Here is a 24,175-nt window from a genome sequence, read left to right as displayed (position 1 = left end):
TGAGTGAGTTAGAGAAATTTCACTAGTTTGAAAAATGGAAAAGATTTTTTAAATGCCTGTGGACTAATGATTAACTAATTATGTATGATTTCATAAAGCAAGAAAATTTATTTTCCATGGGTTTTCCTTTCGCTTCAAGACTACAGAAAATGTTAATACCTCTTGCGACCCAGTTCTGATCTACATACAGGCGGTAACCGGATTTCCTTTCCGCTGAAACTGATGTCATCTTACCTTATGCAGATCAGTAGATGGATGTGTTTTATAAACACTTTTGGCTAATTATCCACAGTGGGTAAATGACCTTTAAGAGACATTATCTCATATTCCGCTTTTCCACTAAATGGTCCCGGCACGATTCAACTCGCCACAGCACCGCATGTTTGTTTATTGATGGTCCCTAATACTTTTTCAGGACCTGCTCTGGCAAAGGTTCCAAGTGGGCTGAGCCAATACTATGCATGACATCAATCCAAAATACTTAAAATCCTGAAAACCTGCGTCTAAAATCTCAATATGTAACAGAGGAGTCTGGTGTGTTTAGCGACAGCACTGCTGAAAGCTTGTGATCGCGAGTGGCGAGTCGCATCGCGACCCCTACCGGTCTCCGGTAGCAGGAAATACTGAACAAATTGTTATAACGAACTGATTCTAATGATGTAGTACATCTGAAACAACTGCTTCACAATTCACTAGTCACTGATTTGTGTGTGTCGCGTATAACGTCAGTTTCGGTTTTTCACGGCAGGTACTATATTGTAATGGAAAACCAACCAAATGTAGAGTTAAGCCTTGCCGCGCCGAGGCGAGGCGTGGCGTGGCGTAGTGGTTAAGCGGTAATAGAGACTTGTGTGAGCAGTGATATCAGTAATCCAAGTCTTATTCTTTATCTATAAATGTTCATGATGCACTGTAAAAACCAGAAAACAATGCACCGGCATGAATCCATGGATGCAGTCAGCAGTTTTAATTTATGATACCCACAGTGACAGCACATGCCAGTGAGCGAAACAAGGAGACGACATTCAGGGAAACACAAAGGGACTGACTCAGAGAGAGAAAAAGGCAAGGATGCCTGTGTCTGAATTATGAATTTCAAGAGGAGAAACTTGTCAGAGAAGCCAGTTCTACTCTACTCAGTAGCTCTTTGGCTGCTCTCCTCTCTCTCTCTCTCTCTCTCTTTCTCTTGCTCATCCAGCTCTGTCCCAGCTCTCTCTTCCACTGCAGATACCCTGGCTTTGGCTCGGGGACACAGCTACTCTGCCCAGAGAGAAAGAGCAAGCCAACTGTGCCAGAGCCGTCGTCTGAATTAATTGATGTTTGCCTCAGGAGGGCACTGGACAGAATGTATGGGCTGCCCACTGAGCTGTGTGTGAATAGAAAATAATGAATCTCCTTCAACAAGGACCTATAATGAATTAAGTCGGTGCTGCACTGGAATCAGGCCTCATTAAAACACACCAAATCCATGCGATTGCAGTACAAATCTTCAGACTTTATTCTTCTTAGGTTTCTGTGTAGCGTGGGGTTAAATCAACGTTGGACCTCTATATAATTGAGTCTTACATGATGATGGCTCTCATTCTATAGCCTGGACGTCCAAGTTAATGCAAGATAGTGAGGGGAAAAAAAGCAACAACAAAGCCAATTTGAGCTCCCTTCACTACATGTGTCACATGAGTGCATGCTGTGACTCACACAGTCACAGGAGCCACGCAAACAAACATCAACTTGTCTGTTCTTGCTCGTGGCTGTTTACCAGCCTGTTGTTTACCGTCACTCTGCCAATATCCATATTACACAAGTGCAAACACACACACACACACACACACACACAGATGCCAATGCGTAAACAAAATTCTAACTTGTTCGGTACACGTGATATTTTGGGGATTCGGGGTCATTTAAAACAAATCTAACAGTTCTGGCGCTGACATGTTTGTTTCCAAAAAAAGGAAAACCTTTGGGTCCTTCAAACCTTATTCTGTCTGACAGACTGCAACTCTGCAGTGAATGGAGAGTGAGAGTTGGAGTGCACAGAAGTGGGGGGGAAAAAAACTTCAAAGCTTATGAGACAGCAGCTTAGAATTTTAATAAACACACATTTTCCTATGATGGCGAATGTTCTTGTGTGTGTGCAGGATTATTGCTGCTGAATTGAAAGCCACATTCACACACACAGTAATATCACCACGACTACAACAACTACACACACACACACAGAAAGAAAGAGAGAGAGAGTGGAAGCCTTTGTAACTCACCTGCTGCACTTCCGTCTCGCCGTTTGATGTCTTCTCTGTGTACACGAACGAGTTGAAAATCCTCTGTAGAGAGACAGAGATGGGACAAAGCAGAGGCAGTGAGGTGAGATGAAAAGGAATGCTGGGGATTTACATCCTAGAAGTGAAATACATCACTAGAGGCACAGGCAGGATTGGCAGCTTGTTCCTGCAGGTGGATGTCGCTTTCAGGTGGTGTTGAGCCAAGAGCTGTTTTTTTAGAAAAATGATGAAATATTGTCCAACCGCTCATTTTATTTGGTGCATGTCACACATTTGGTACCATAGTTGTCATATTAGGTGAAAACTAAGACCTGTTTTCGTGGTTGTGTCCTGTGGATGTTTTTTTTTTTGTCCATAACAGAGAGATGTCAGGTTCTCCCGTTCCACATGCTGTATGTAAATGCGATCTCATCCATTGGCACAACCCACTAATAGCCTTCCAGGGTTATTCCATTATACTGTACTTGGCAGGGGCAGGAACAATCAAACTGTGAATCAATTTTGGACTCACCCAACCTCACCGAGATGGCTGGATCAAACTTATTTAAAGCGTAGTAGTGCAGACGATACAGTATGTGCTTAATAACTGCCTGAAGTCCTGAATGGAGAGTTATTGTTTTGATGCAGAAGTTTAACAAGCATTTTATACCACTGAGAAAATCCAGAGCTCCACCAAGTCAGCAAATGTTTTTGTTTACCATTACTGAATGTAAAACCAACATTACTACTACAAACCAAACCACATTTATAGCATTTTTATGAATCAAGCATCAGGGTACCCGATTAAAAGAACATGTCAGGAAACATGGCAGCGTTCAATTGTATTCATCAAGTGTCAAATCTAAATGTGAAGAAAGCACTTTGTACCGTTTTATGGGTGTCAATTAAAGATTATGTATGAGAATTTAACATCACACACATGGATATCACTGAATCCAAGTTACTGTCCTGACACAAGATCCCTGAGTAAAGGCAGACTTTGGCATCAGTCCTGGTGCATTTTACTATTCCTCCTGAGAGAATGATAAACCTGTATATCTTCTAAAACAACCGAGGCACGGACCCAGACAGTATCTTTCTGTCGTTTCCATCAGTGTGGAGAGGGTGGTGAGTCACTTGTCTGGAGTCTGGAGATCAGTATTAACTAAAAAAAAATAATGCTTTGCATGAGACTGGATCACAGTGATGCATTTTCCCCTCCTTCCACCTTCCAGACTGAAGCGTTTTATTACCCCTTGATTTATATTAAGAGAACAGGAAGCAACACAGTGCACTGAAATATGGAGAAAATTAGTCCTGGTGTGACCTCAGCGCTCTGAGAGCACTAGAAAACACACCAACATGCACACACACCTGCTCAAATGGTCTCTGGGGTTCCATCAGCAAAATATTCTTTCTCTTACACACACACACACACACACACACACACACACGCACACACACACACACACACACACAAACACACTATTTCCTTAACACAGGCAGCAGAGCCATGTGGCAGCTACAAACAGAGTAAAACTAATGTTTGTTTTGAGGCAGCAGGTAGGCCGCAGGTGTTTCACTTTAAGCTGCCCAACTACACACAAAGCCCTAAATTGCCAGGGTTCCCGCCACAACCGTTTCCTGCTGCCTGTCCTCACCCTTTGTTAGACACATTCCAGAGGTCACCATTTACCACATCCAAGTAACCCTGAGCTGATTCCTGAGAGCCGAGTCTCTCAAGTTGAATCAGTTTCAAATAATCAAAGGGCAACATGAGTGAGTCCTTCAAAAATACAACCTACAGCTGGAGAACCTGAGCTTTTACCAGCTCATAGCTGCATTGACAGTTACTGGATCTTTTTCATTGTAAATGTAAAATCTTAATATTCTTACGTTCCATAAGTCAACAGCAACCACAATAATATCCATCCAGGAGTCTGACCAACGGTCCCAATAGGTTTACATTAGGGGGGGGGGGAAATCGATTCTAATCATCCACAATTCTGAAACAATTCATAAACTTCAAAAATCTATTTTTGGAAAAATTATTATTATCATTATTTTTATTTTTTTTTAAGTTTCTATTTTGAAAAAACACACAAAACACCAGTCAGTGTTATTTGTGTACAGTTTATTTTTGTAATTTCTGGGAGAAAAAGGCAGCTAGCCTAAGCTTTTATTTATGCAAGTTAATTTTTTGTACAGTAAGTAAGTTTTTATTTGTTTTGAATGAATAAATGTTAACTTTTGTCTTAAGTTTGCCTTTGTGTGATCACATTATCACATTATCTTATACAAACTGTATTGTTTTGATGCCATAATTTGCCTTAACACACTATGCATTGTATGCATGTATCAATTTTTGAATCGAGAATCGTTTGAATCGAGAATCGTATGAATCGAAGAATTGGAATCGAATCGAATCGTGAGCCACCCAAAGATTCACATCCCTAGTTTACATTCATATTAAGACAGACTATTAATGACGATGAATAAAATATCACAAATACTGATCATTCAACGTCGCCGACAGGATTTGGCATGCATACTGCTCCTACACCGTTGACTGTGATATCAAGAAAATTCAAAAACTGTGGACTGTCAATCTGTCCGTCCTATGTCAGCTTAGATTGGCACAGCACCCCCAACGACCCCCATGTGGAGGATAAAGCAGTAGAAGATGGATGGATGGATGGATGGTTACTGGAAAGCGGAAAAATAGAGCATATACTTGTCATTACGGTAGCCCTGAGGACTTCCAGGGAATGAGCGTCCTTCTCAGTACTGTATTCCTAAACGGTTGAATAACTGCCAGATGTGGAAATTAAAAGTTATTTTGGAAAAACGGACAGAAGCACTCCCTCATTGAAACATTTTTTGAAAATTGTGCAGCCATAAAATCAAACTAAATGGCAGCCTATATATATATCCTGATGGTCATAAGGGGTTGTCTTTGCAGCTCCACTTGAAATAAATGTGTCAACAAAAGGAACACACAGACATGTACGGATAAAAAGTCGGGCAACGCCGCGACAGACAAACGTGCAACTGTTTGCAGAAATCTCTTCACAGTGGCCTCTTCTTGGCCAAAATGACAGTGTTTGGCCTACATTCTTGTAGATAAAGCATCAAATTTAATGTGATCATGTCTAATAAACAACAAACACAGTGCTGATTGTCAAACTGTCTCCAACAGAAAGTTGCCGGGTTTTAATCGTGATAGTGTGGAAGTCAAAGGGAAGTCTGTCCAGGCTGACAGCCTTGCTATTACTGTATACACTTGTTTTTATTTCACTGACTGAGTGCTACACAAACAGGTTTGTAATGCTGTTATTGCGCGCACACACACACACACACACACACACACACACACGTACAGTGTGCATATTTCACTGCAGAGTTATTTGCAAAGTGCAAAACCCAACCTAGACAGTCTACTGTTCCACACCCTTCTTAGTGGAAAAAACAGCAGGTCCAAGCTGTGGAACTGTCAAATAAACATGAAAACACACTCCCGTGCACACACGCGCACACACACTCCCGTGCACACACGCGCACACACACTCCCGTGCACACGCGCACACACACTCCCGTGCACACGCGCACACACACACACACACACACACACACACACACACACACACACACACACACACACACACACACACACACACACACACACACACACACACACACACACACACACACACACACACACACACACACACACACACACACACACACACACACACACACACACAAACAGAGCTGCCACTACTTAGCAGGAACCATGTGCTCTCCAAACACTGCCCAAACAAAGGAAAGGGAAAATGTGGGGAGAACTTGGCATGTAAATGGAGAAAGGGTCTCGTCTTCAGTCATGCGGCAATGCTATGGAAAAAGCGGGGAACAAATACTGAAGAGAGGAAAAAAAAAACACTCCTGTTGTTGATTAGCCACAGGTTAGCTGTCTATCCCCCAGTGCCTCAAGTGTTTGTTGTCGGAGCTGCTTTGCGGTTTTCACAGCTATGGAGCAGCCGGGGAGGAATGCTCTGCACTGAAACCTGAGAGGCCTGAGGCTGCCTGAGCCACTGTGGGCTCGTGGCCTCTCCTGACCCATAATCAAACAGTGAAACATACACAGACACAAACACAACAGTACAGAGACCAGGTAGAGAGTTACGCCGCTTGCGAAAAAGCACCCCAAAGTACTCCAAACACCAGAAGTTTCAAAAACTAAACATTTTGAGTTGTCCACCACGAGAATCGCAACGTGCTTTTACACATGGTTAACATAAAAAAGTTGGTATGATTCACAACTATAAAAGGAATAGGAAATATGTATATTATATATATTCTCCAGCTGTATAACTTATAAAAGCAGCAGGAAACACCCATATTTTCCTGAAGCAATGGCTTTATGAAGCCTTGGCTTCATTCATCATGCCGTAAAATAAAATCCTTTTGCAGCGACAGCTTGTCGGGGACACTCGTGTTGAATCACTGCACGCAGCTCTTTAATAATATCAAAAGTCTGTTTTGTTCCTGAAGCCGGGTCTAAGGCAACGCCATAAAACACACGTTTTACAGACTCTGGGAACAAACGCGCAGCTAAGAGCTGCGTTCAAACTCCTGTCCAACGATCATGAAGCACAAGCCTTCGTCTCATTGGCCCCTTTTACACCTGGCATTAAAATGCATTTCCTGTCATCAGATAACGATTCACCACATTATACATTTACACGTGGTATTAACATGCTTCTCCAGTGTCCGAATCAAGATCCGATTGCTATCCGATCACGGTCAACCTTCCCCTTACGTCACCTCCCCCTCGTCTTCTGCTGAGATTTCCAGCAACAAACTCATGCGTCACATCCTGTGAGTTGCCATATCAACAACAACAACAACAACAACGTTAGCTGCATGTAACGTCACTCCTCTTGAAGTCGACGAGGGTTAATCCTGACCACAGAGGAATAGTTCACAAGAATTGATCAAAAACACAGAGGGAGCTCCAACTGTTATGTGGTGTATTCTTTTTGATGAAGAAGACATTTGACTTGTATTTAATATTTTAGTTTAAACATTAAGCACTTTCTGGTCTCATTTGATACTAAACTGTTATATTGTATCACAAAGAAGTGGCATCGTGTATCGCTATCACCAGCCCCCGTCACAGGAAAACACAAATCAGTCAAACTTTAGTCGCTTTAATTGTTCAACGTTGTTAGTTAGTTCTCGTAGAATCTGGCTGTATATAATAGAAACCGCTTTATTATTTCAACTTTTTTCCCAGCTACATCCTGGCATACAACTTCACCTGCTCTTCCCTCAGTTATAAGAAAAAGATTTAAACGGGAGTATCTTTGCAATGCCGTCAGTTTCCCCCTGTTGCAGCATCGTACAGAAATGGCTCCATCAAAAAGGAACTTGCCATGCGTATATGTCGAACCATTTAATTGCGTCTGCCTCTTCAGCTCTTCTGCCAGGCTCTCTCGCAGATGCCATAAACTACCCCAAGAGGCTCTTCTCCTTTTTACGAGGCTCTTTTCTCAGTGAAGCATTACATAAAATCCAGAAGGGTAACTGATGATAGGAGCCCAAAGGCACAGTTACACGGGTATATTCTGAGGTGACACACATAAAAAATGTATATATATATATATATATATATATATATATATATGTATATATATATATACATAAAAAAAGGATTCAGCTCTGAGATTCAACATAAGAAAGACATAGAAGTAAACGTGAATAGGGAAAGAAGGAGAGAAGTGAGAAAACTGCAGTGGAAGAACTGACCTTGGAAATATGCTTATTAGCAATTCACCCATCTTCAAAAGGCTGAGTGGATAGATCAAAATGGGGCTGAAGTGCACGCACACACACACACACACACACACACACACACAGAACAACACATTCTCTTCTCAGCCTAAACTTAATCAGTTCCTCAGAAATTAGGTTCAATTAGGCCTAATTTGGACCAGGATTTGGTCCTTCACTACTGTTCCTGACAACATAGGAGGGTCAGTGTTTATGCCAGAAAAGGAGGAAAAGGAGGCAACACATACAAGAACACACACACACACACACACACACACACACACACACTAATCCTGTCTTTAGGGCTTGTTGAGCAGTGGTTCAAGGATTTATATGTGTAAACCCTGGAGGGTGTGAAAAGAGCATCACGAGGGTGGGGCACATCCTGAAAGTGTGTGTGTGCGTGTGTGTGTGTGTGTGTGTGTCATCCAAGTGTGTCTGCATGCAAACTATGAATCAATTACATATGTGGGCACATGTACTGTATGTATACACAAACTTACCTACCTTGTGTGTGTGTGTGTGTACAGTTAATATACTGCAAATGTCACTGAACGATGACAATTAAAGTGAAAATCTCACACACAGACACACTTCCCATCGACACATTAGTGTACAGTGTAGCTGTGTGCAGCTGTAGGGCCTCAGAGATTGGTTTCAAAACAACTGACAGATAAAAGCGTGAAGCCCAAGGGACAGTAACTACTGCATCCTCCATGCTGCTGGTATACAGCTCAGCCTCTCTGCTTCCTTCTTTACTTCATCCCCCCCCCCTCCTCTCTCATTGCACTACAAAGGGCTGAAGCCAAGCATATGGCATTAGAGCTACACACTTCTGATGTGTGTGTCTCTCTGTGTGTGTGTGTGTGTGTACCCTTAGCCATGTCTTCATTGCAAACCTTACGCTCCAATTTCGATTTTTTTCAGAAAGCTACAAAGCAGAGTCAGGAAACGGGCACGTGGGAGTGGAAAAACAAAAAGGACAAGGAGAGAGACAGACGGAGTGAGAGAATATAATGTTTCTGTATTTGTGGTGTGAAATAATTGCACCTGCAGCTTAGAGTTGCCATAACACACGAGCGAGGAGGAACGAGAGAAAAATACTGTGCAAATCAATGTTTCTGCTGGGATGAAGGTGGTGCATGAACACAAAACAAAGGTAACTTGGAAGGTTTCACTGTGTTTTCTATCAATTACAAAAAATGCTTCACCTCTGCTTTCACAAATAAACCAGAGGAACACGTGTGTGATGTCCTTCAGTCTTTTCACAGAGTCTGACGACAGATTGTTGTTTTTTATCAAATATATTTATGCCTGAAATTATTATCGTCATTAACGGTTGAAGATTGTGCTTCTGCTTCAATATGAGAAACACATGTATGAGAGCAAATGATCATGTAATAGTGTTGAATATTTGTCAAAATTGAAGCCAGCTGTGAGGTTGTGTCACAAAATTCAAAAAGATGTGTATTTAAAATAATTTAATGTTGTGTTTTTCCCACACGGGACATGATTTTGATGTTTTGGCTGTAAACATTCCATTTAGTACATGACCTTCTGTAAGTTAGGTTCAGTTCATTAAGTGATCAAAATACCTTCTTCTGTGTTAATTATTATCCATTTGGATCACAGCCCAAAATGAACCTAACATTCTGTGCCAAAAGCAAGTACTGTTGTGTTAAGTGGGGTCAAGATCATAGAAACTCTTATAAAAGTGCTAGGTAGAACCATATAAGGTTCTTCGGCTTGTCCTCATAGGAGAACCCTTTTTGGCTCCAGGTAGAACCTTTTTATAAAGGTTCCACCAAGAACCCTTTTAAAACCCTTTATTCAGGAAAGGGGTTTTAAAGGGTTCTCTGGATCAAAATGGTTCTTATTGGAACCATTGGTGTTACCAAGAACCCTCGAAAAATATTTTCTTTGGGAAAGGGTTTTTCAGAAGCAAATGGTTCCAGGTAGAACCTCAGCCCGTGTAGAAGGACCATTTTGGAACCCTTATTTCCAAGAAACTCCCCGAACTTGCTCTCATTTATAAAGATAAGCAAGTCAATGTCATGTGTATTCTAAAACTTGGCCAATTGTTGTAGATTTCCACAGCATACTTTGGCTCTGAGGAATAAATCAAGAGGTCATGACCACAGCTCCATAAAAGGCAGAAACAGAAGGGAGGGTTGAGCAGGAAGAGGCCATTCAAATTTGAAATATTAAATGTCACTATCCTAGTCATAGAGACGTCAAAGCACGGTTAATTAAGTGCGACTGTTTCAACCCAGTGGAGCAGAGTTGGCTAATTAAATGACTGACCGTCGCCAGCGTCTGCCAACTGTCTACTGCTGCATTTAGAGGATGATGGGGGGTCAATTTAATTTGCTTGACTCTAACTAACAGGCAACCTGAGGCATTGACTCCAAAGCCTCAGCCCACACACTGTGTAGGGGGAGATGTGTGTGTGTGTGTGTGTGATTGAGTACAGCCAACTAGTCAATGGACTGAAAACCCATTGTCAGCTCTGTTTCACTGTGGTCTATTTACAACTTTGATGCGTTTGTGGACATTAATACTTCTACTAGCTGCATTGACAACTCAGCTTTTATGTGACTTAACACTGAAATGGAAAAAAAATCAATCCAGAGTCCTTTTTCAGTAAAAGTAAAACAAAGACTATTTCAGTCATTGTGCCACTGGTTGGATTTCGTGTAGGTTATCACACAATCTGGTGCATTAATATCACACTTTCATGGATGTGTAAGCAGATTCTTTGATGCAGTCTATTTTTGTGTTTGGTACATTCAAATCAGAACACAAGACATACAGACTAAAAACTGAAAACTGGACATAGCTACACTCACAGCAGTTTAGTACTGCAGGACTTGATCCAGGCAGTAAGGGTGTGGTGGTTTTGGTGGTGGTTTCTGCCTGCTGTTATGGCATCCAGCCTCATGCCGTAAAAATCAAGCCTGGGACCCTGTTCAATATCCAACAAGTCCAAGTACAAATTGTGTCACACTGACCGCATATGATAGCTTTTCAATGTGGAGCAACTTGAACACATGAAAAAGCAACACTGAACAAACACCACAGTCCCTAAATCCAATTGTCATGACTTAAATTGGAATCATAACTCACTGAAAATAGCATAAAAAGAGAACCAGCAGCTTGTGTAGTTATACCAAAGCAAAGAGAGAGCAATTATATTTAATTGTAATTCAAAGCAGCGTGCTTGAAAACACAACAAATATTCTCAAACATAGTACGAGGTGATGATCATCTAAAAAAAGCTACACAGAATATCTGCTGCTGTGACTTGTCATCGATTATTGAAATGATTATTCAGCTAAAGGGTAATCTTCAAAATATACAGCCTAAAAGTGCAACAGACCGTTTGAAGCCATGTCCAAACTGTCCAGCAAAGGAGCAAAACATTAGAAAGTAGTTTGCTGTGACAAACTAAGCTGTCCTCCACAGCATGAAAAAGACATAAGTGGCAATTATCGACATTTAATTCGTCTGCAACTAATTTTGTCATGGGAAAAAATGTTGACTAATCAGGACCTCTATATCACACAACTCAAATATGCAATGGTAAGATATGAAAGACAAATAATAGACCAACACATCTACAGATGCTTTCGATCATCTTTCAGTCTAAATGTGCACGTACAAAGAGCTTTTTTAACTGTTTTTTAACCAATGTCTGTTTGAGTTTGACGAATTTAACTACTGCTGCTGTGATACTGAAAAAACAACAGAAGCCCCTTTTGTCCCGACAGCACTGGGGGCAGAGAGAGAGGGAGAGTCACCACCACTCGGATTGTAACAGCCTCCCCACTACTGCCCCCTACACCTACCCAAGCAAGCCCTCAGTCTCACGGCTGGGATGTTTGCTCTCCCTCTCCACCAGACAGGATATAATGCTTTCCACATGTGGGAGAAAAAGTGAGCGTATGGAGGGTGGAGGAGAGACGAAAGGGAGCGAAAGCAAGGGGGAAACAAGGGAAGCGTGGAAATGTGGGGAGGGTTCAGATGTGAGCAGTAAAGAGAAAAGGGAAGACAGCAGAGTTGTGGTTTGATAGCAACTCGAATCTGGGCTTTGTGTTAATGTGAGACTATGACTGTGAATAAATATGTTCAAATGGAATACTTTAAGAGTCTGTGGTGGAGATATCAAATGAACAAACGATCTATTGTGGAACGGATAACTGATTTATGCAAATATAGGTGGAGAACGATGTTTTGCTCCGTTTAGACACGGGTTAGAAAGACAAGAAGAAAGCACAAGAGACAGCGTGACAATGGAAAAGACATTTGGCGAGAGGTCTTTCATCAGAGTAATATGTTTAGCGTTACCCGAATTAGCCCTCATGCTGCAAAGGACAAAGGACAGTAATGATCCCTCTGAATCAAAAATGAAAGCAAACGAATAACATAATTCCGCAGATGAGTGAGAGTAAAATAAGTTTTGAACGTTTTAAGAAACAAGGGCAGAGCAATGTCTTATAAAAAAGACGTGGTTTTGTGCTCAAAATGAAAGCTTAAGATGCCGTGATGTCCCGGAACACACATCTGTATTATTATCCAGGTTCTGTGCTCGTAGCACATACTAAAAGATGTGAGTCTGCAGGAACGTGTGAAATAAATGTGGTAAAAGGTGTTGGGGCATAAAGGCCACATTATACTTCTCCGACTGCGTATGCGTTATCCGTCTGCGTCACCACGGAGACGCCTCGAGCATTTATACTTCTGCGTCGTGGTGACGGACACTCGCTGCAATTTCCCGCCCGATCAGTAGGGGTCGCTGCGCAAGGTTGTTGTGCTTCTGGCTACAGTGAGCAATGGCGTCCGAGAAAGAAAGAGAGAGAAAGACTGTTGTTGTTGAAAAAGTGGCCGTTTCTCACTTTTCTGTGTCACGGAACGCAGTTTTAAGATAATTTGAGGCGAGAAATTGGCCATTTAGAGTCTAAACATGTGCTGTGTGTGTTAAGATATGACGTATTTATAGTTCGGCAGCGGCGTTATCGGCGGGGATCAGCTCCGCCTCTGTCAGGACGCCCGGAGCGCACTGAGAGCCGGCACAGAGCAGCTTAGCTCGGCCTGTCCTGAGGACCAATCGCAGCTCTTGCCGTCTCCGTAGTCCCTTGACGGAGTGACGGACACTTAAAAAATATTCCGTGCACCCGGAGACGACGCAGAGGCTCTTCGACAGGTTCTGCGTCGACGCAGAGGACTCTGCGTAGCTACGCAGAGCACTTTACGCAGGAGTATAAATTGGGCTTAAGTCCTTACCTCAGTACACGGAGTCCTTTAATGTCAAAGCAGCTGAGTCATTAAAACAAAGCCACAGGCCACAGGAACATGTACTAATCCTTCTTGACTAATAAGACACATCATAATTTAGAAAAATAATTCTCGTTTTGGGGCATTCCACCATCCAAACCTTTTTAAGCTGCAAGCACATCTCATGATCTTAGCGACGGGAAACCACCGGTGAATACATTTAAACAACAGAACACAAGTTTAGACTGATTTTCTTGACATACACACACACGGTCTAATGCAACGGTGCCACAAGGGCAGCGATGCATCCTGGGAATAGCAACTGGCTGTTAAAGTGGAGCCGATGTGAAAACGTTCCAAAGACAGATCAAAGCCGCATACCTGAGCACCTCCATTAAGCTGATAAAATCTGAGAGTAAAAGAGGACGAAAAACAAAACCTCACACGCGGCAGTTAAATTAGTTCAACGAAAGAATGTGGGATAATGAGAAAATGCTGCACTTTTACTGGGGTTACTCCAAATCAAAAAGGGCTAATAAATTATGTTCACATGACTGAGACTGGCCAGAGAATGATCAACAACGTAAGCAAGGCATGCACAAAACTTCACTGATGAATAACAGGGTAATAATGAAATTAGTTGGGATCTGGACAAAAACAAAATATCACACAATATGCAGTCTTTCATCTTGATTCTCAAATTACTTGATGGATAATTGTGTTTCAGAGTCCCATGTCTGACATGAAGTCATATTTTGCCAGCAGGCTTCCATTCAACACACTGCAAAGCTCATGTTGGATGTGTTTTTACAACGCATCACACATGAAAGACAAGACACTCATAATTTAGCCAATCAGCACAGACATCTATTAAGCAATCACACCGTTAGTGTGTAAACATAGCGAGGAGTTTTGTTATTAGGCGGAAGATCAGTGTCATAAAATAAAACCACAAACCTATAATTCAACTTAGAGCATGTTAATGACTGTATTAAACTGTCCAACCACCGTGACAGCCGAGTTTGCTTACTTCACATGAGCAACTAAATGATGGGAATGCTTGTAAATTGTTGTAGGGTATGAGTAAGGGATTTACTTAACACTAAAATAAGAATCTCCTGGTTGGTTAATGTATGTCAAACATTCACAAACCTGTTGGGCCATAGGCCCGTTTGCAGTGGATACCCACTGGGAGTGGACACCAAAACATATGCCGTGTTTCCATTAGGAATAGCACCAAAATAAACGGCCCCAACCGTTCCATTTATCAGTACCGTGCCCTTAGCCGTACCAGAGTTATGGTACAGTATAGACGGGTGGAGCTAGACTGGCTGCAACCACAACAGTCAGCTGATTGAGCGACAGAAAGATGTAATTCCCTTGAAATTGGTGTTCCTTCAATGTCTATTCTTATTAGTGTTGTGTCGGTCATGAGTGATTCGTTCGAAAGTACGAATCATTTGAGTGAACGAACTGACTGGGATCACTTCATGAACTGATTCGTTCCTTTCTTAGTTCAGTTGAGCTCAGCAGCGAGCGTGGCGGCCGGGAGTGGAACGGCCAAGTTCTGTGAATCACTCGTGGAGTCGTACGCCGACGCCGTCACTCACTCGTGCATCTTCGGCAAACGACGCCAGCCGACGTGCGCCGAGCGGGGAGGGAGTGACTAGTAAGAAGAACTGTGTCTGCCGTGCTGCTGTGATTCGTTCGCGCTGTCAGTCACTGACTCACTCATGATTCGCGAGCGAATGAACTGAGACAGAGAGAACTGAACGTTCGCACTGTCACTCAGTCAATGACCCGCGGTGAACGAATCTTTTGAACGAATCATTTTAATGAACTGATTCAGTACACTCAAATGAACTGCCGATGCCATCACTAATTCTCATATGAAACTTAACGTTTGGCCACAAACTAAGCAGTAAAACAACGAGCTGCTGGATGTCTTCCATTGTTGTCCGTTGTGTCGCGTTCAATGTCATTGCACAGGTACGACGTCACACTATGTATCTCAATGATGCAGTCATCGAGCATGTGACAAGTAAAAGTACCGTCTCAGCTAAAGCCTGACCTAGGCGTTTACCGTTCCAAACCGAACTGTACCATTATGGAAACATGGCTTTAGCTTCAACTTAAAAATCTTGTTACTTCTTACCCAAAGAAAGCCATAACTGACTATAAATTTTAATTGCAGTGCAAAGAGAAACAAAAGTGCTTCTTAACATGCTGGGTTATGTCCACTCTCTGCCTCGTTTTACAGCTGGAGTTTATCACAAAATAAAAATAAACTCCTCACAATCCCCTTTTAGGACCAAGTGCTTATAGTGGAATGACAAATGGCTCGACTGAAGCACAAAGACCGGTGATGGAAGTCGGGCAAAATTCTCCAAATTACATTTAAGTATAGCCCCCTCAGTGTGTATTGCCCATATGACAGCAGCCTCTGTGGCCATAACTCTTAGGCACACCATTATTGTAATGCACACCCTGCCAAAGCAAAAACTCCATGCTTCTATATGCACTCTTCTTTAGCCAGACTTAGAGCTGTCAAAAGGATCAGAAAGAGTGCGTGGAAGAACAGAGACTGATCTGTAACTCAAGGTCAGAGAAAAGGCAAAGGAAGAGCCTCGCAATGCAGAATGCTCGTCAGTGCAGTGCCAATAAATTTTAAAGTTTGATATACGCTTCCTGCCAAGACAGCCCCTCTCTTAGCCAAGTGAAAAGATGTTGAGATGGGGCGCCTTCTCTGTCTGCACAAACTATCCTGGATTATCTTCACATTCCTATGCTGTGGACTCATCTGTCAGCCTTTTACTTAGCAGCATTACCAAGTGTCACCATACGTGTATATGAAGGCCACACTATAGATAACTCGTCACCATAATAAGAAGCATATTTTAAAGCGCTTAAAACTAACAAGTTATTAAAGGTGTGAAAGGAATGGTGCGAGAGAGCGAGAGGGGGGGAGGACAAAGATAAAGATGGTAAAAACATCAGGAGTGGTTTAACAACATCACATGAATACATATCATAGAGGAGAAAACACGAGGAAAAAGCGAAGGAAAACAACCACAGGCAGACAAACAGATCAGAGAGATGAGGAGGAGATAAAGAGGGGAAGGACATGGGACAAGAGAGAGGGGGGTTGTTTCTGGGGTGGTCTCCTTCTCAGGTTTCTGTGCACCATGTGAGATCATGTCTGGTCACTGTTGTAAAGTTTCTCTCAAGGGTGCTTTGTTCTTCATCTATGGACGTTTACAAGCACTGATTAATAGAGGCATGGGTTGCTCTGCACAGAGCCGCACGCTGTATGTTATACTGGTTTTCACATTACCAAGTTAACCAAGCTGGTTCTGTCAACCCTTGTGGACACACACACATAGTTTAGATATTATGTGGAATGAACAACAACAACACATGTTGGTCTTCAACCAGCAAGTTAAAAAAAAACGACTTTCTGAGATAAAGTGGCACTAGTTACAGATTCAACTGCACTAAACCAAAAACGATAGCTTTCTAAAGCCTGTCCCACACTAGAAAAATGTTCAAATCTGACTTGATTTTCAAAACGCGAGAGACCAAGATCACAGACACAACAAGCTTTGTAACAGATTCTCAAGGTTTTAATCCTGAAGAAGCACAGACTAGACGACTCGGTCAAGACGCAGGACCACACATTCAGGGAGGAGTTTCCAGGGAATTGGAGTCTCGGAGAAACTCGCATGATTTAACGTCATTTCAGAATGTAAGCGGACATGGTCATCGTCGTTATTATTTAATGTTTTCTGCTGAGAAACACATTAAACGTGTGGACTTGGCTGTTCATTTATTACTTTGATTTGAAATAACTTTATTTTACTGTTTTGCATGTGTTGTGCAGCACTTTGGTAACTTGCCGTTTTTAAAATGTGCTATACAGATGAAGTGGATTGGATTGGATAGAAATGAGGAAGACTGTGATGCATCCGGTAACGTTGAAATCCCTCACACGACACACGATAATCTGTTCAAATCTGCCTAAAATAGGAAAGCACCCGAGATTGTCAGAAGGACCAGATCAGGTCCGGAATCTGGCCAATTATCCTCTTGTGTGGGGCACACTCATAGCACTAAAGTCCATATTATACTTCTACAACTGCATAATGCGTTATCCAACTGTGTAACCACGGAGACCCCTAGAGCCTTCATAGTTCTCCGTCATGGTGCAGGATATGCACTGCAATTTCCTGCCCGATCAGTAGGGGTCACTACGCAAGGTTGTGGTTTTTCTTGCTACAGTGAGCAATGGCGTCCGAGAGAGAAAGACTGTTGTTGTTGTTGTTGCAGCTGAATAACATTGAAACAGTGGCCGATATCTCACCGGAAATAAATATTTTTCTGTCCCGGAACGCAGTTTTAGGATCTAATTTGAGGAGAGAAATTGGCCATTTAGAGTCTAAACATGTGGTTTGTGTATTAAGATATGACGTATTCATAGTTTGGCAGCGACGTTGTCAGCGGTGATCAGCTCCGCCTCTGTGAACCCTCGGTGCGCACTGTGGCCGGCGCAGAGCAGCATAATCTCGGCCTGTCCTGAGGACCAATCGCAGCCCTTGCCATCTTCGTTGTCCATTGACGGAGTGACGGGCACTTACAAAATATCTTCATTAGTTAGAGTGCACTGCATTTGCACTCAAGTCATCTCCTCTTGTATCACCTTCTTGAAATAGCGGCATGAGCGACCAAAGTTGAAAAATATTTAACTCCGAGAACCAAATGGCCTTTGCCACTGTGGCTTCTCCTTTGCTTTTTGAACAAACAAAACACAGAACTTTCCCCAGTTGGGTTTGGCATTGGGCGTCAATGCTGGTTGTTCCCTTCACGTTTTTAGTACCAGAAAATATGAATGAACATCAGGCTTTAACTGCCACATCTGAAGAAATACACACAATGGAGAATTTCCTGCCTCTAAATCAAAACGATAAGCAAAGGCAGAGTTTTATGATGTAATCGTAAAGTCGATCGTTGTTGTCACAGTGGGCTTTTCTCCCAGTCTGGATTTCTTCGGTGTTAACTGTTATTGCATGTTTTTTCAGCACAGGTCTCCTCCTCTCCAAAACAAACTAGTCTGGTGATTCAATTTGGTATAAAAAAATAAAAATAAAAACATTAAACCAAGCAGTTCCATGTTAAAAATCTGTGATTCTCTGACTCTTTTCAGCAGACGCTGGACATCTCAGAGGAGCCGAGAGCGGAGCTGTCGCAAAAGTTTGCTCAGCTTGTTACTTTATAACTTATGATCCAGACGTTCAGGAGGTTTTTACTGGGAGCTGAATTATCCGCAGAGGTCTCTTTCCCTCCAAAGCAAACGGACCCTCCGATTAAATCCGGGAGCTGTGGTGAGGGCAGAAAACATCAGCCCAGGCTTTGCTAAATGATAGAAATACATATACAAGTTATACGTCATACATAAATACTCACGCGGACTCTTATAAAAATGATGCATGGCACATGGGCAACTCGCAATTCACCCCGAGCTGCAACTTTTGACTGAGACACAAAAATCCACCCAAAACAAACTCATTTAAAAGAAGACGCCTTCACACAAGATTCTTCAAGTGTCCAAAGTCAAATAACACAAACTTGAGACACCACAATATGAAAAACATCTTCTCCAACACCTGATCCGTTGACATTGCCAGCATTCTACAACTGCTCTCTGACACACACACACACACAGACTCTCTTTCTCACATAAGTAAATTAAAAACGGAGGGCAGTTTATGAGTTGTGTGACCCTCACTTGCGGCAGGAAAACCACAATGCCAAAGTACACACATAAAATCACACATAACACACACATAAAAACAAATTCTCCATGCTACAAATGCATCGGAGTTGTGTAACTGACACATACAATCAGTATCTACAGTTACAGGCAGAGGTCGACAGACAAGCATAGGGGAGCAGGAGGCATGCGAAGGAGCACAACCGTGGGGAAGTGAAGAAGGATGGTGGAAAAAGACAGAAAGTCTTCATAACCCTACATTATTTGTTGTACATTACTGTACATAGGCTGTCGGCAGTGCTGTCCCGAAAATACACCAGACACCAGGGAAATGTCCTTGTTAAATGTTGGAGATGAACACATTTTCAGGATTTTCTATCTATCTATTCTCTCTGGCATTGTTCGGTTTGATTCCAGCATCGGATGTTGACGTCACATTTTAGTATGAGCTCAGCTCGCTTGGAACCTCGCCAGAGCAGGTACTAAAAAAAAAAGCACCAGGTACCAGGTAATATCACTAATGGAAAAACAAATACAGTAGAGCCGAGTGGAGTCGTGCTAGAACTGTGTAGTGGAGCTTGTAAGCTACCTGCTAACTGAAGTGTTGATCCCTTTAAATGGGACATATTGAAGGGGCTTTCCCTGGGGTAAGGGTGTGGTTTTAAATACATATAGGTCCCGTTTAGACCTGGTGTGAACAGAATGAGCCAATAATGGCCAAGTCATTTTTGGTCGGGCTGTTTTTGAATCAAAAGGAGTCCTGGACGCATCTCCGGTGACCACATTATGATTAGATCTGGGCACCATTGTCAGCTGAGGAAGCGGGTTCTTACCCAAGTGCATTCATGGATCCAAGGACGTGTTCAGGACACACTGGGGCCCTTCAGATCTGTACTTGATCAGATCCACGAGGACGGATGTTAATCCCAGGTCTGAATGCGGTCATGAAAGCACTTTTCAGGTCTCTTCAACAGGAAGTTTTGGTGTGAAGTGTCACACGTTTAAAATGAATACCTGGGGGATGGGTGGGGCTGTGCGAGCAAGAAACTGCCTGAAAGGCCTAACCCTATTCAAGGTAAAGAACAAAACAAAGACAGAGAGTTGTTTTCATGGCATTACAAGATGAGATGAGATTATTAGAGGCAGGCGCATACACCGCTTGCAAAATATCGCAAAAAAACAACGGTGAACCTGGTGAAGATCCAAATTTCCAATGTCAAATATGAACAAAAATATAGATTAAATATACATTTCAGTTGACATGTAATTACATCAGAGTAAACCACAAACACTGCTTGTGTTTCAGAGACGCGTCACATTGAGCTCTTAGGCGGGTCAGTGGGGGATGTCGGCTGAATATGCATTAGCCGTTTTTTTTTCTTCTTCATATGCTGTCTAAACATCGGAAACGTCTCCCATTCAGATTCATGAGTCGATCAGTGCTGCGTGCTGCGAGCTTTAAGGGCGAGTGACTCAAAAGCGAGAGACAAGGGAAGGAGAGAGAGAGAGCGAGCGAGCGTGTGTGTTCCCCAAGGACATTCACACGTTTCTGGTATGTAAATGTTGAGCGGCTCTGCTGTCGTGAATGTGAGGAGAGGTGATATGATGTGTGCAGGAGACACACGACACCTCCGCTCAAAGAAGAAGCCTCCGTTTGGCTTTCCAGCTACAACGGTCAATCAAAATGCCGACTTTGGGACCTCATTAAAAACCAAAATAATATGCATACGTACTCACGGTAGGAGAGGGGGGTACGACGACAACACACAAAATACTCAGAGCTCTATTTTTCGTATCAACTACGACGACTCAGCACAGTTCATTTCCAATTAAATGGCTGGAAAAATCCTGAAATACTTTGATGACGACCCAAAGCACTTTATACCGCAGATCTGTCATTCACATGCGCATTTACCTAATTCACACTTCATTCACACATTGCCAGCAGAGCCATTAGGAGCAACGTGGGGGTTAAGTATCTTGCTTAAGGACTCATCGATAGACTCAGGGAGCCAGGGATCAAACCATTGTCCTTGAAGTCTAAAGCCCAATTTATACTCCTGCGTAAAGTGCTCTGCGTAGCTACGCAGAGTCCTCTGCGTCGACGCAGAACCTGTCGAAGAGCCTCTGCGTCGTCTCCGGGTGCACGGAATATTTTTTAAGTGTCCGTCACTCCGTCAAGGGACTACGGAGACGGCAAGAGCTGCGATTGGTCCTCAGGACAGGCCGAGCTAAGCTGCTCTGTGCCGGCTCTCAGTGCGCTCCGGGCGTCCTGACAGAGGCGGAGCTGATCCCCGCCGATAACGCCGCTGCCGAACTATAAATACGTCATATCTTAACACACACAGCACATGTTTAGACTCTAAATGGCCAATTTCTCGCCTCAAATTATCTTAAAACTGCGTTCCGTGACACAGAAAAGTGAGAAACGGCCACTTTTTCAACAACAGCAGTCTTTCTCTCTCTTTCTTTCTCGGACGCCATTGCTCACTGTAGCCAGAAGCACAACAACCTTGCGCAGCGACCCCTACTGATCGGGCGGGAAATTGCAGCGAGTGTCCGTCACCACGACGCAGAAGTATAAATGCTCGAGGCGTCTCCGTGGTGACGCAGACGGATAACGCATACGCAGTCGGAGAAGTATAATGTGGCCTTAATTCCTGAACCACACAATCTCTGATATAGCTAATGTTTTTTGGAAATGATTTATGAAATGTATTGGCAGCCTATCAGGAGCAGCAGGATATTAAACGCTAACCACTTACACTATGAAGGAATAACCAGCAAGTTTACTAATATTAAATAAACAGGGTCATCCAATACATCTTTGTAGCTAATGTTCAATTTTACTACTTCAATTCCTAACTATTTCACTTCATCATGTACACAGTACCGTAACATTGCTCAACCCCTATACTAGTGTAAGTCAGCTTACAACTTACTTGTAGACAAACTGCATCAACACTCACACGTACACACACACACAACAAAAAATGCACACACTTTCACACAGGTTCATGTTCCCACAGAGCTCAGTAACAGTCTACGAGTCCTTTCACACACAGACCGAGTAACACTGACGGATTAACGTGTCCAAAAAAGGTAAGAGATCTGCTTTTGTTCACACGATCACCAGCTGCACCCTTAGACTGGCAGTCTTGAGAACAGAGCAGGTTAATGGCGGCTGCACGCTTCACTTCCAAGGACTGTTCAGAATGTGACAGAGTGTGAAATACCACCAGACTCACAACTCCTGCATCCAAACACAGCTGAAGTATTCTTAACCCTGGACCCCGAAGTTAAATGATTAATGATTAATGCTTTGCATGCCTTAAATATAGCATAATCCATTAACACAAAAATTATATTTGATTCAGTGAAAATTGAAGTGTTTTCTGCAAATCTGACTGTAAAAATGTCTTAAGCCCAATTTATACTCCTGCGTAAAGTGCTCTGCGTAGCTACGCAGAGTCCTCTGCGTCGACGCAGAACCTGTCGAAGAGCCTCTGCGTCGTCTCCGGGTGCACGGAATATTTTTTAAGTGTCCGTCACTCCGTCAAGGGACAACGGAGACGGCAAGAGCTGCGATTGGTCCTCAGGACAGGCCGAGCTAAGCTGCTCTTTGCCGGCTCACAGTGAACACCGAGCGCTACAGGGGGCGGAGCTGATCCCCGCCGACTTCGTCGCTGCCAAACTATAAATACGTCATATCTTAACACACACAGCACATGTTTAGACTCTAAATGGCCAATTTCTCGCCTCAAATTATCTTAAAACCGTTCCGGGACACAGAAAAGTGACAAACGGCCACTGTTTCAACAACAACAGTCTTTCTCCCTCGGACGCCATTGCTCACTGTAGCCAAAAGCACAACAACCTTGCGCAGCGACCCCTACTGATCGGGCGGGAAATTGCAGCGCCTATCCGTCATCACGACACAGAAGTATAAAGGCTCGAGTGGTCTACGTGGTGACGCAGACGGATAACGCATACGCAGTCGGAGAAGTATAATGTGGCCTTTACTTTAAAACCAAAAAAAATCCATAAAATGGGTTTGAGTTTGTGTCTTGAAAGACTGCCAATAGATCCCAGCGGGCAAACAGTGCCAACACCTGAGCTAGCCAGACGGAGGATAGCTGGCATCGTACCAACCAGCCCAAGATGGCAACAAGAAAGAAAGCCTTCTGGGAAGATAAAGAAAGTCAGATATGAGCTTACCGTACCATTGACTCAACTTTAGACCTGTCCACATACCCGCATACGCTACAACAGAAAACATCCAGAAATGAAGGTGATTATCATGTTGCTCACCATGATTAATTATACGTTTTTCCACATTTTCAAATAACTTTGAATGTAACTGTAACCATTTCAACCAGTCTGTCTAAAATATGACATGCTTTCTGCCCCAGTTGTCTTATAGTTAATATCAAAATGATGCTGCATCTGGAACATGAACAAAAACAAAACATAAACAAAACTCCTTGCTAAGGATTATTTAAAAATGTAAATGTCATTTTAAATTGCCATGTGATGCAAGCAAATTCATCTAAATATTAACAACTGGTTTGAGAGAAAGCACAGAGCCCAGTCTTTGAAACAGCAATGGCAGTCCACCCAGAGAACAGTTGATTAAATCTTATCTGTCCAAGTCAACAAACAACTCAGTGTTTGTTTGGTTTTTAAAGAACTCAGGAAACGGGAAATCTGAGCGCAAAGACATTCAGTGAAACTCGGAACACAGGCAGAGGAAAACAGTTAAGGCCACATTATACTTCTCCGACTGCCGATGCGTTATCCGTCTGCGTCACCACGGAGACGCCTCGCGCCTTTATACTTCTGCGTCGTGGTGACTGACGCGCTGCAATTTCCCGCCTGATCAGTAGGGGTCGCTGCGCAAGGTTGTTGTGCTTCTGGCTACAGTGAGCAAGGGCGTCGAGAGAGAAAGACTGTTGTTGTTGAAACAGTAGCCGTTTCTCACTTTTCTGTGTCACGGAACGCAGTTTTAAGATCATTTGAGGCGAGAAATTGGCCATTT

General features: G+C 42.9%; 1 protein-coding gene across 1 annotated transcript in view; it reads right to left on the bottom strand.

Annotated features, from left to right (window-relative positions):
* Window positions 1-24,175, bottom strand: part of cachd1 (cache domain containing 1) — a gene marked incomplete at both ends in the record, with an annotated part of 85,339 nt that overhangs the window by 49,426 nt on the left and 11,738 nt on the right. The window contains one exon of the mRNA XM_083888061.1: window positions 2,262-2,324. Within this exon, the coding sequence (XP_083744187.1) occupies window positions 2,262-2,324 (63 nt within the window). The remainder of the gene's footprint in view (window positions 1-2,261; window positions 2,325-24,175) is intronic.

This window comes from Microchirus variegatus (genome assembly GCF_963457635.1).
Source record: "Microchirus variegatus genome assembly, chromosome: 4".
NCBI lineage: Eukaryota > Metazoa > Chordata > Actinopteri > Pleuronectiformes > Soleidae > Microchirus > Microchirus variegatus.
The sequence above is the reverse complement of the archived record's forward strand: the minus strand, read 5'-3'. Positions and strand labels throughout refer to the sequence as shown.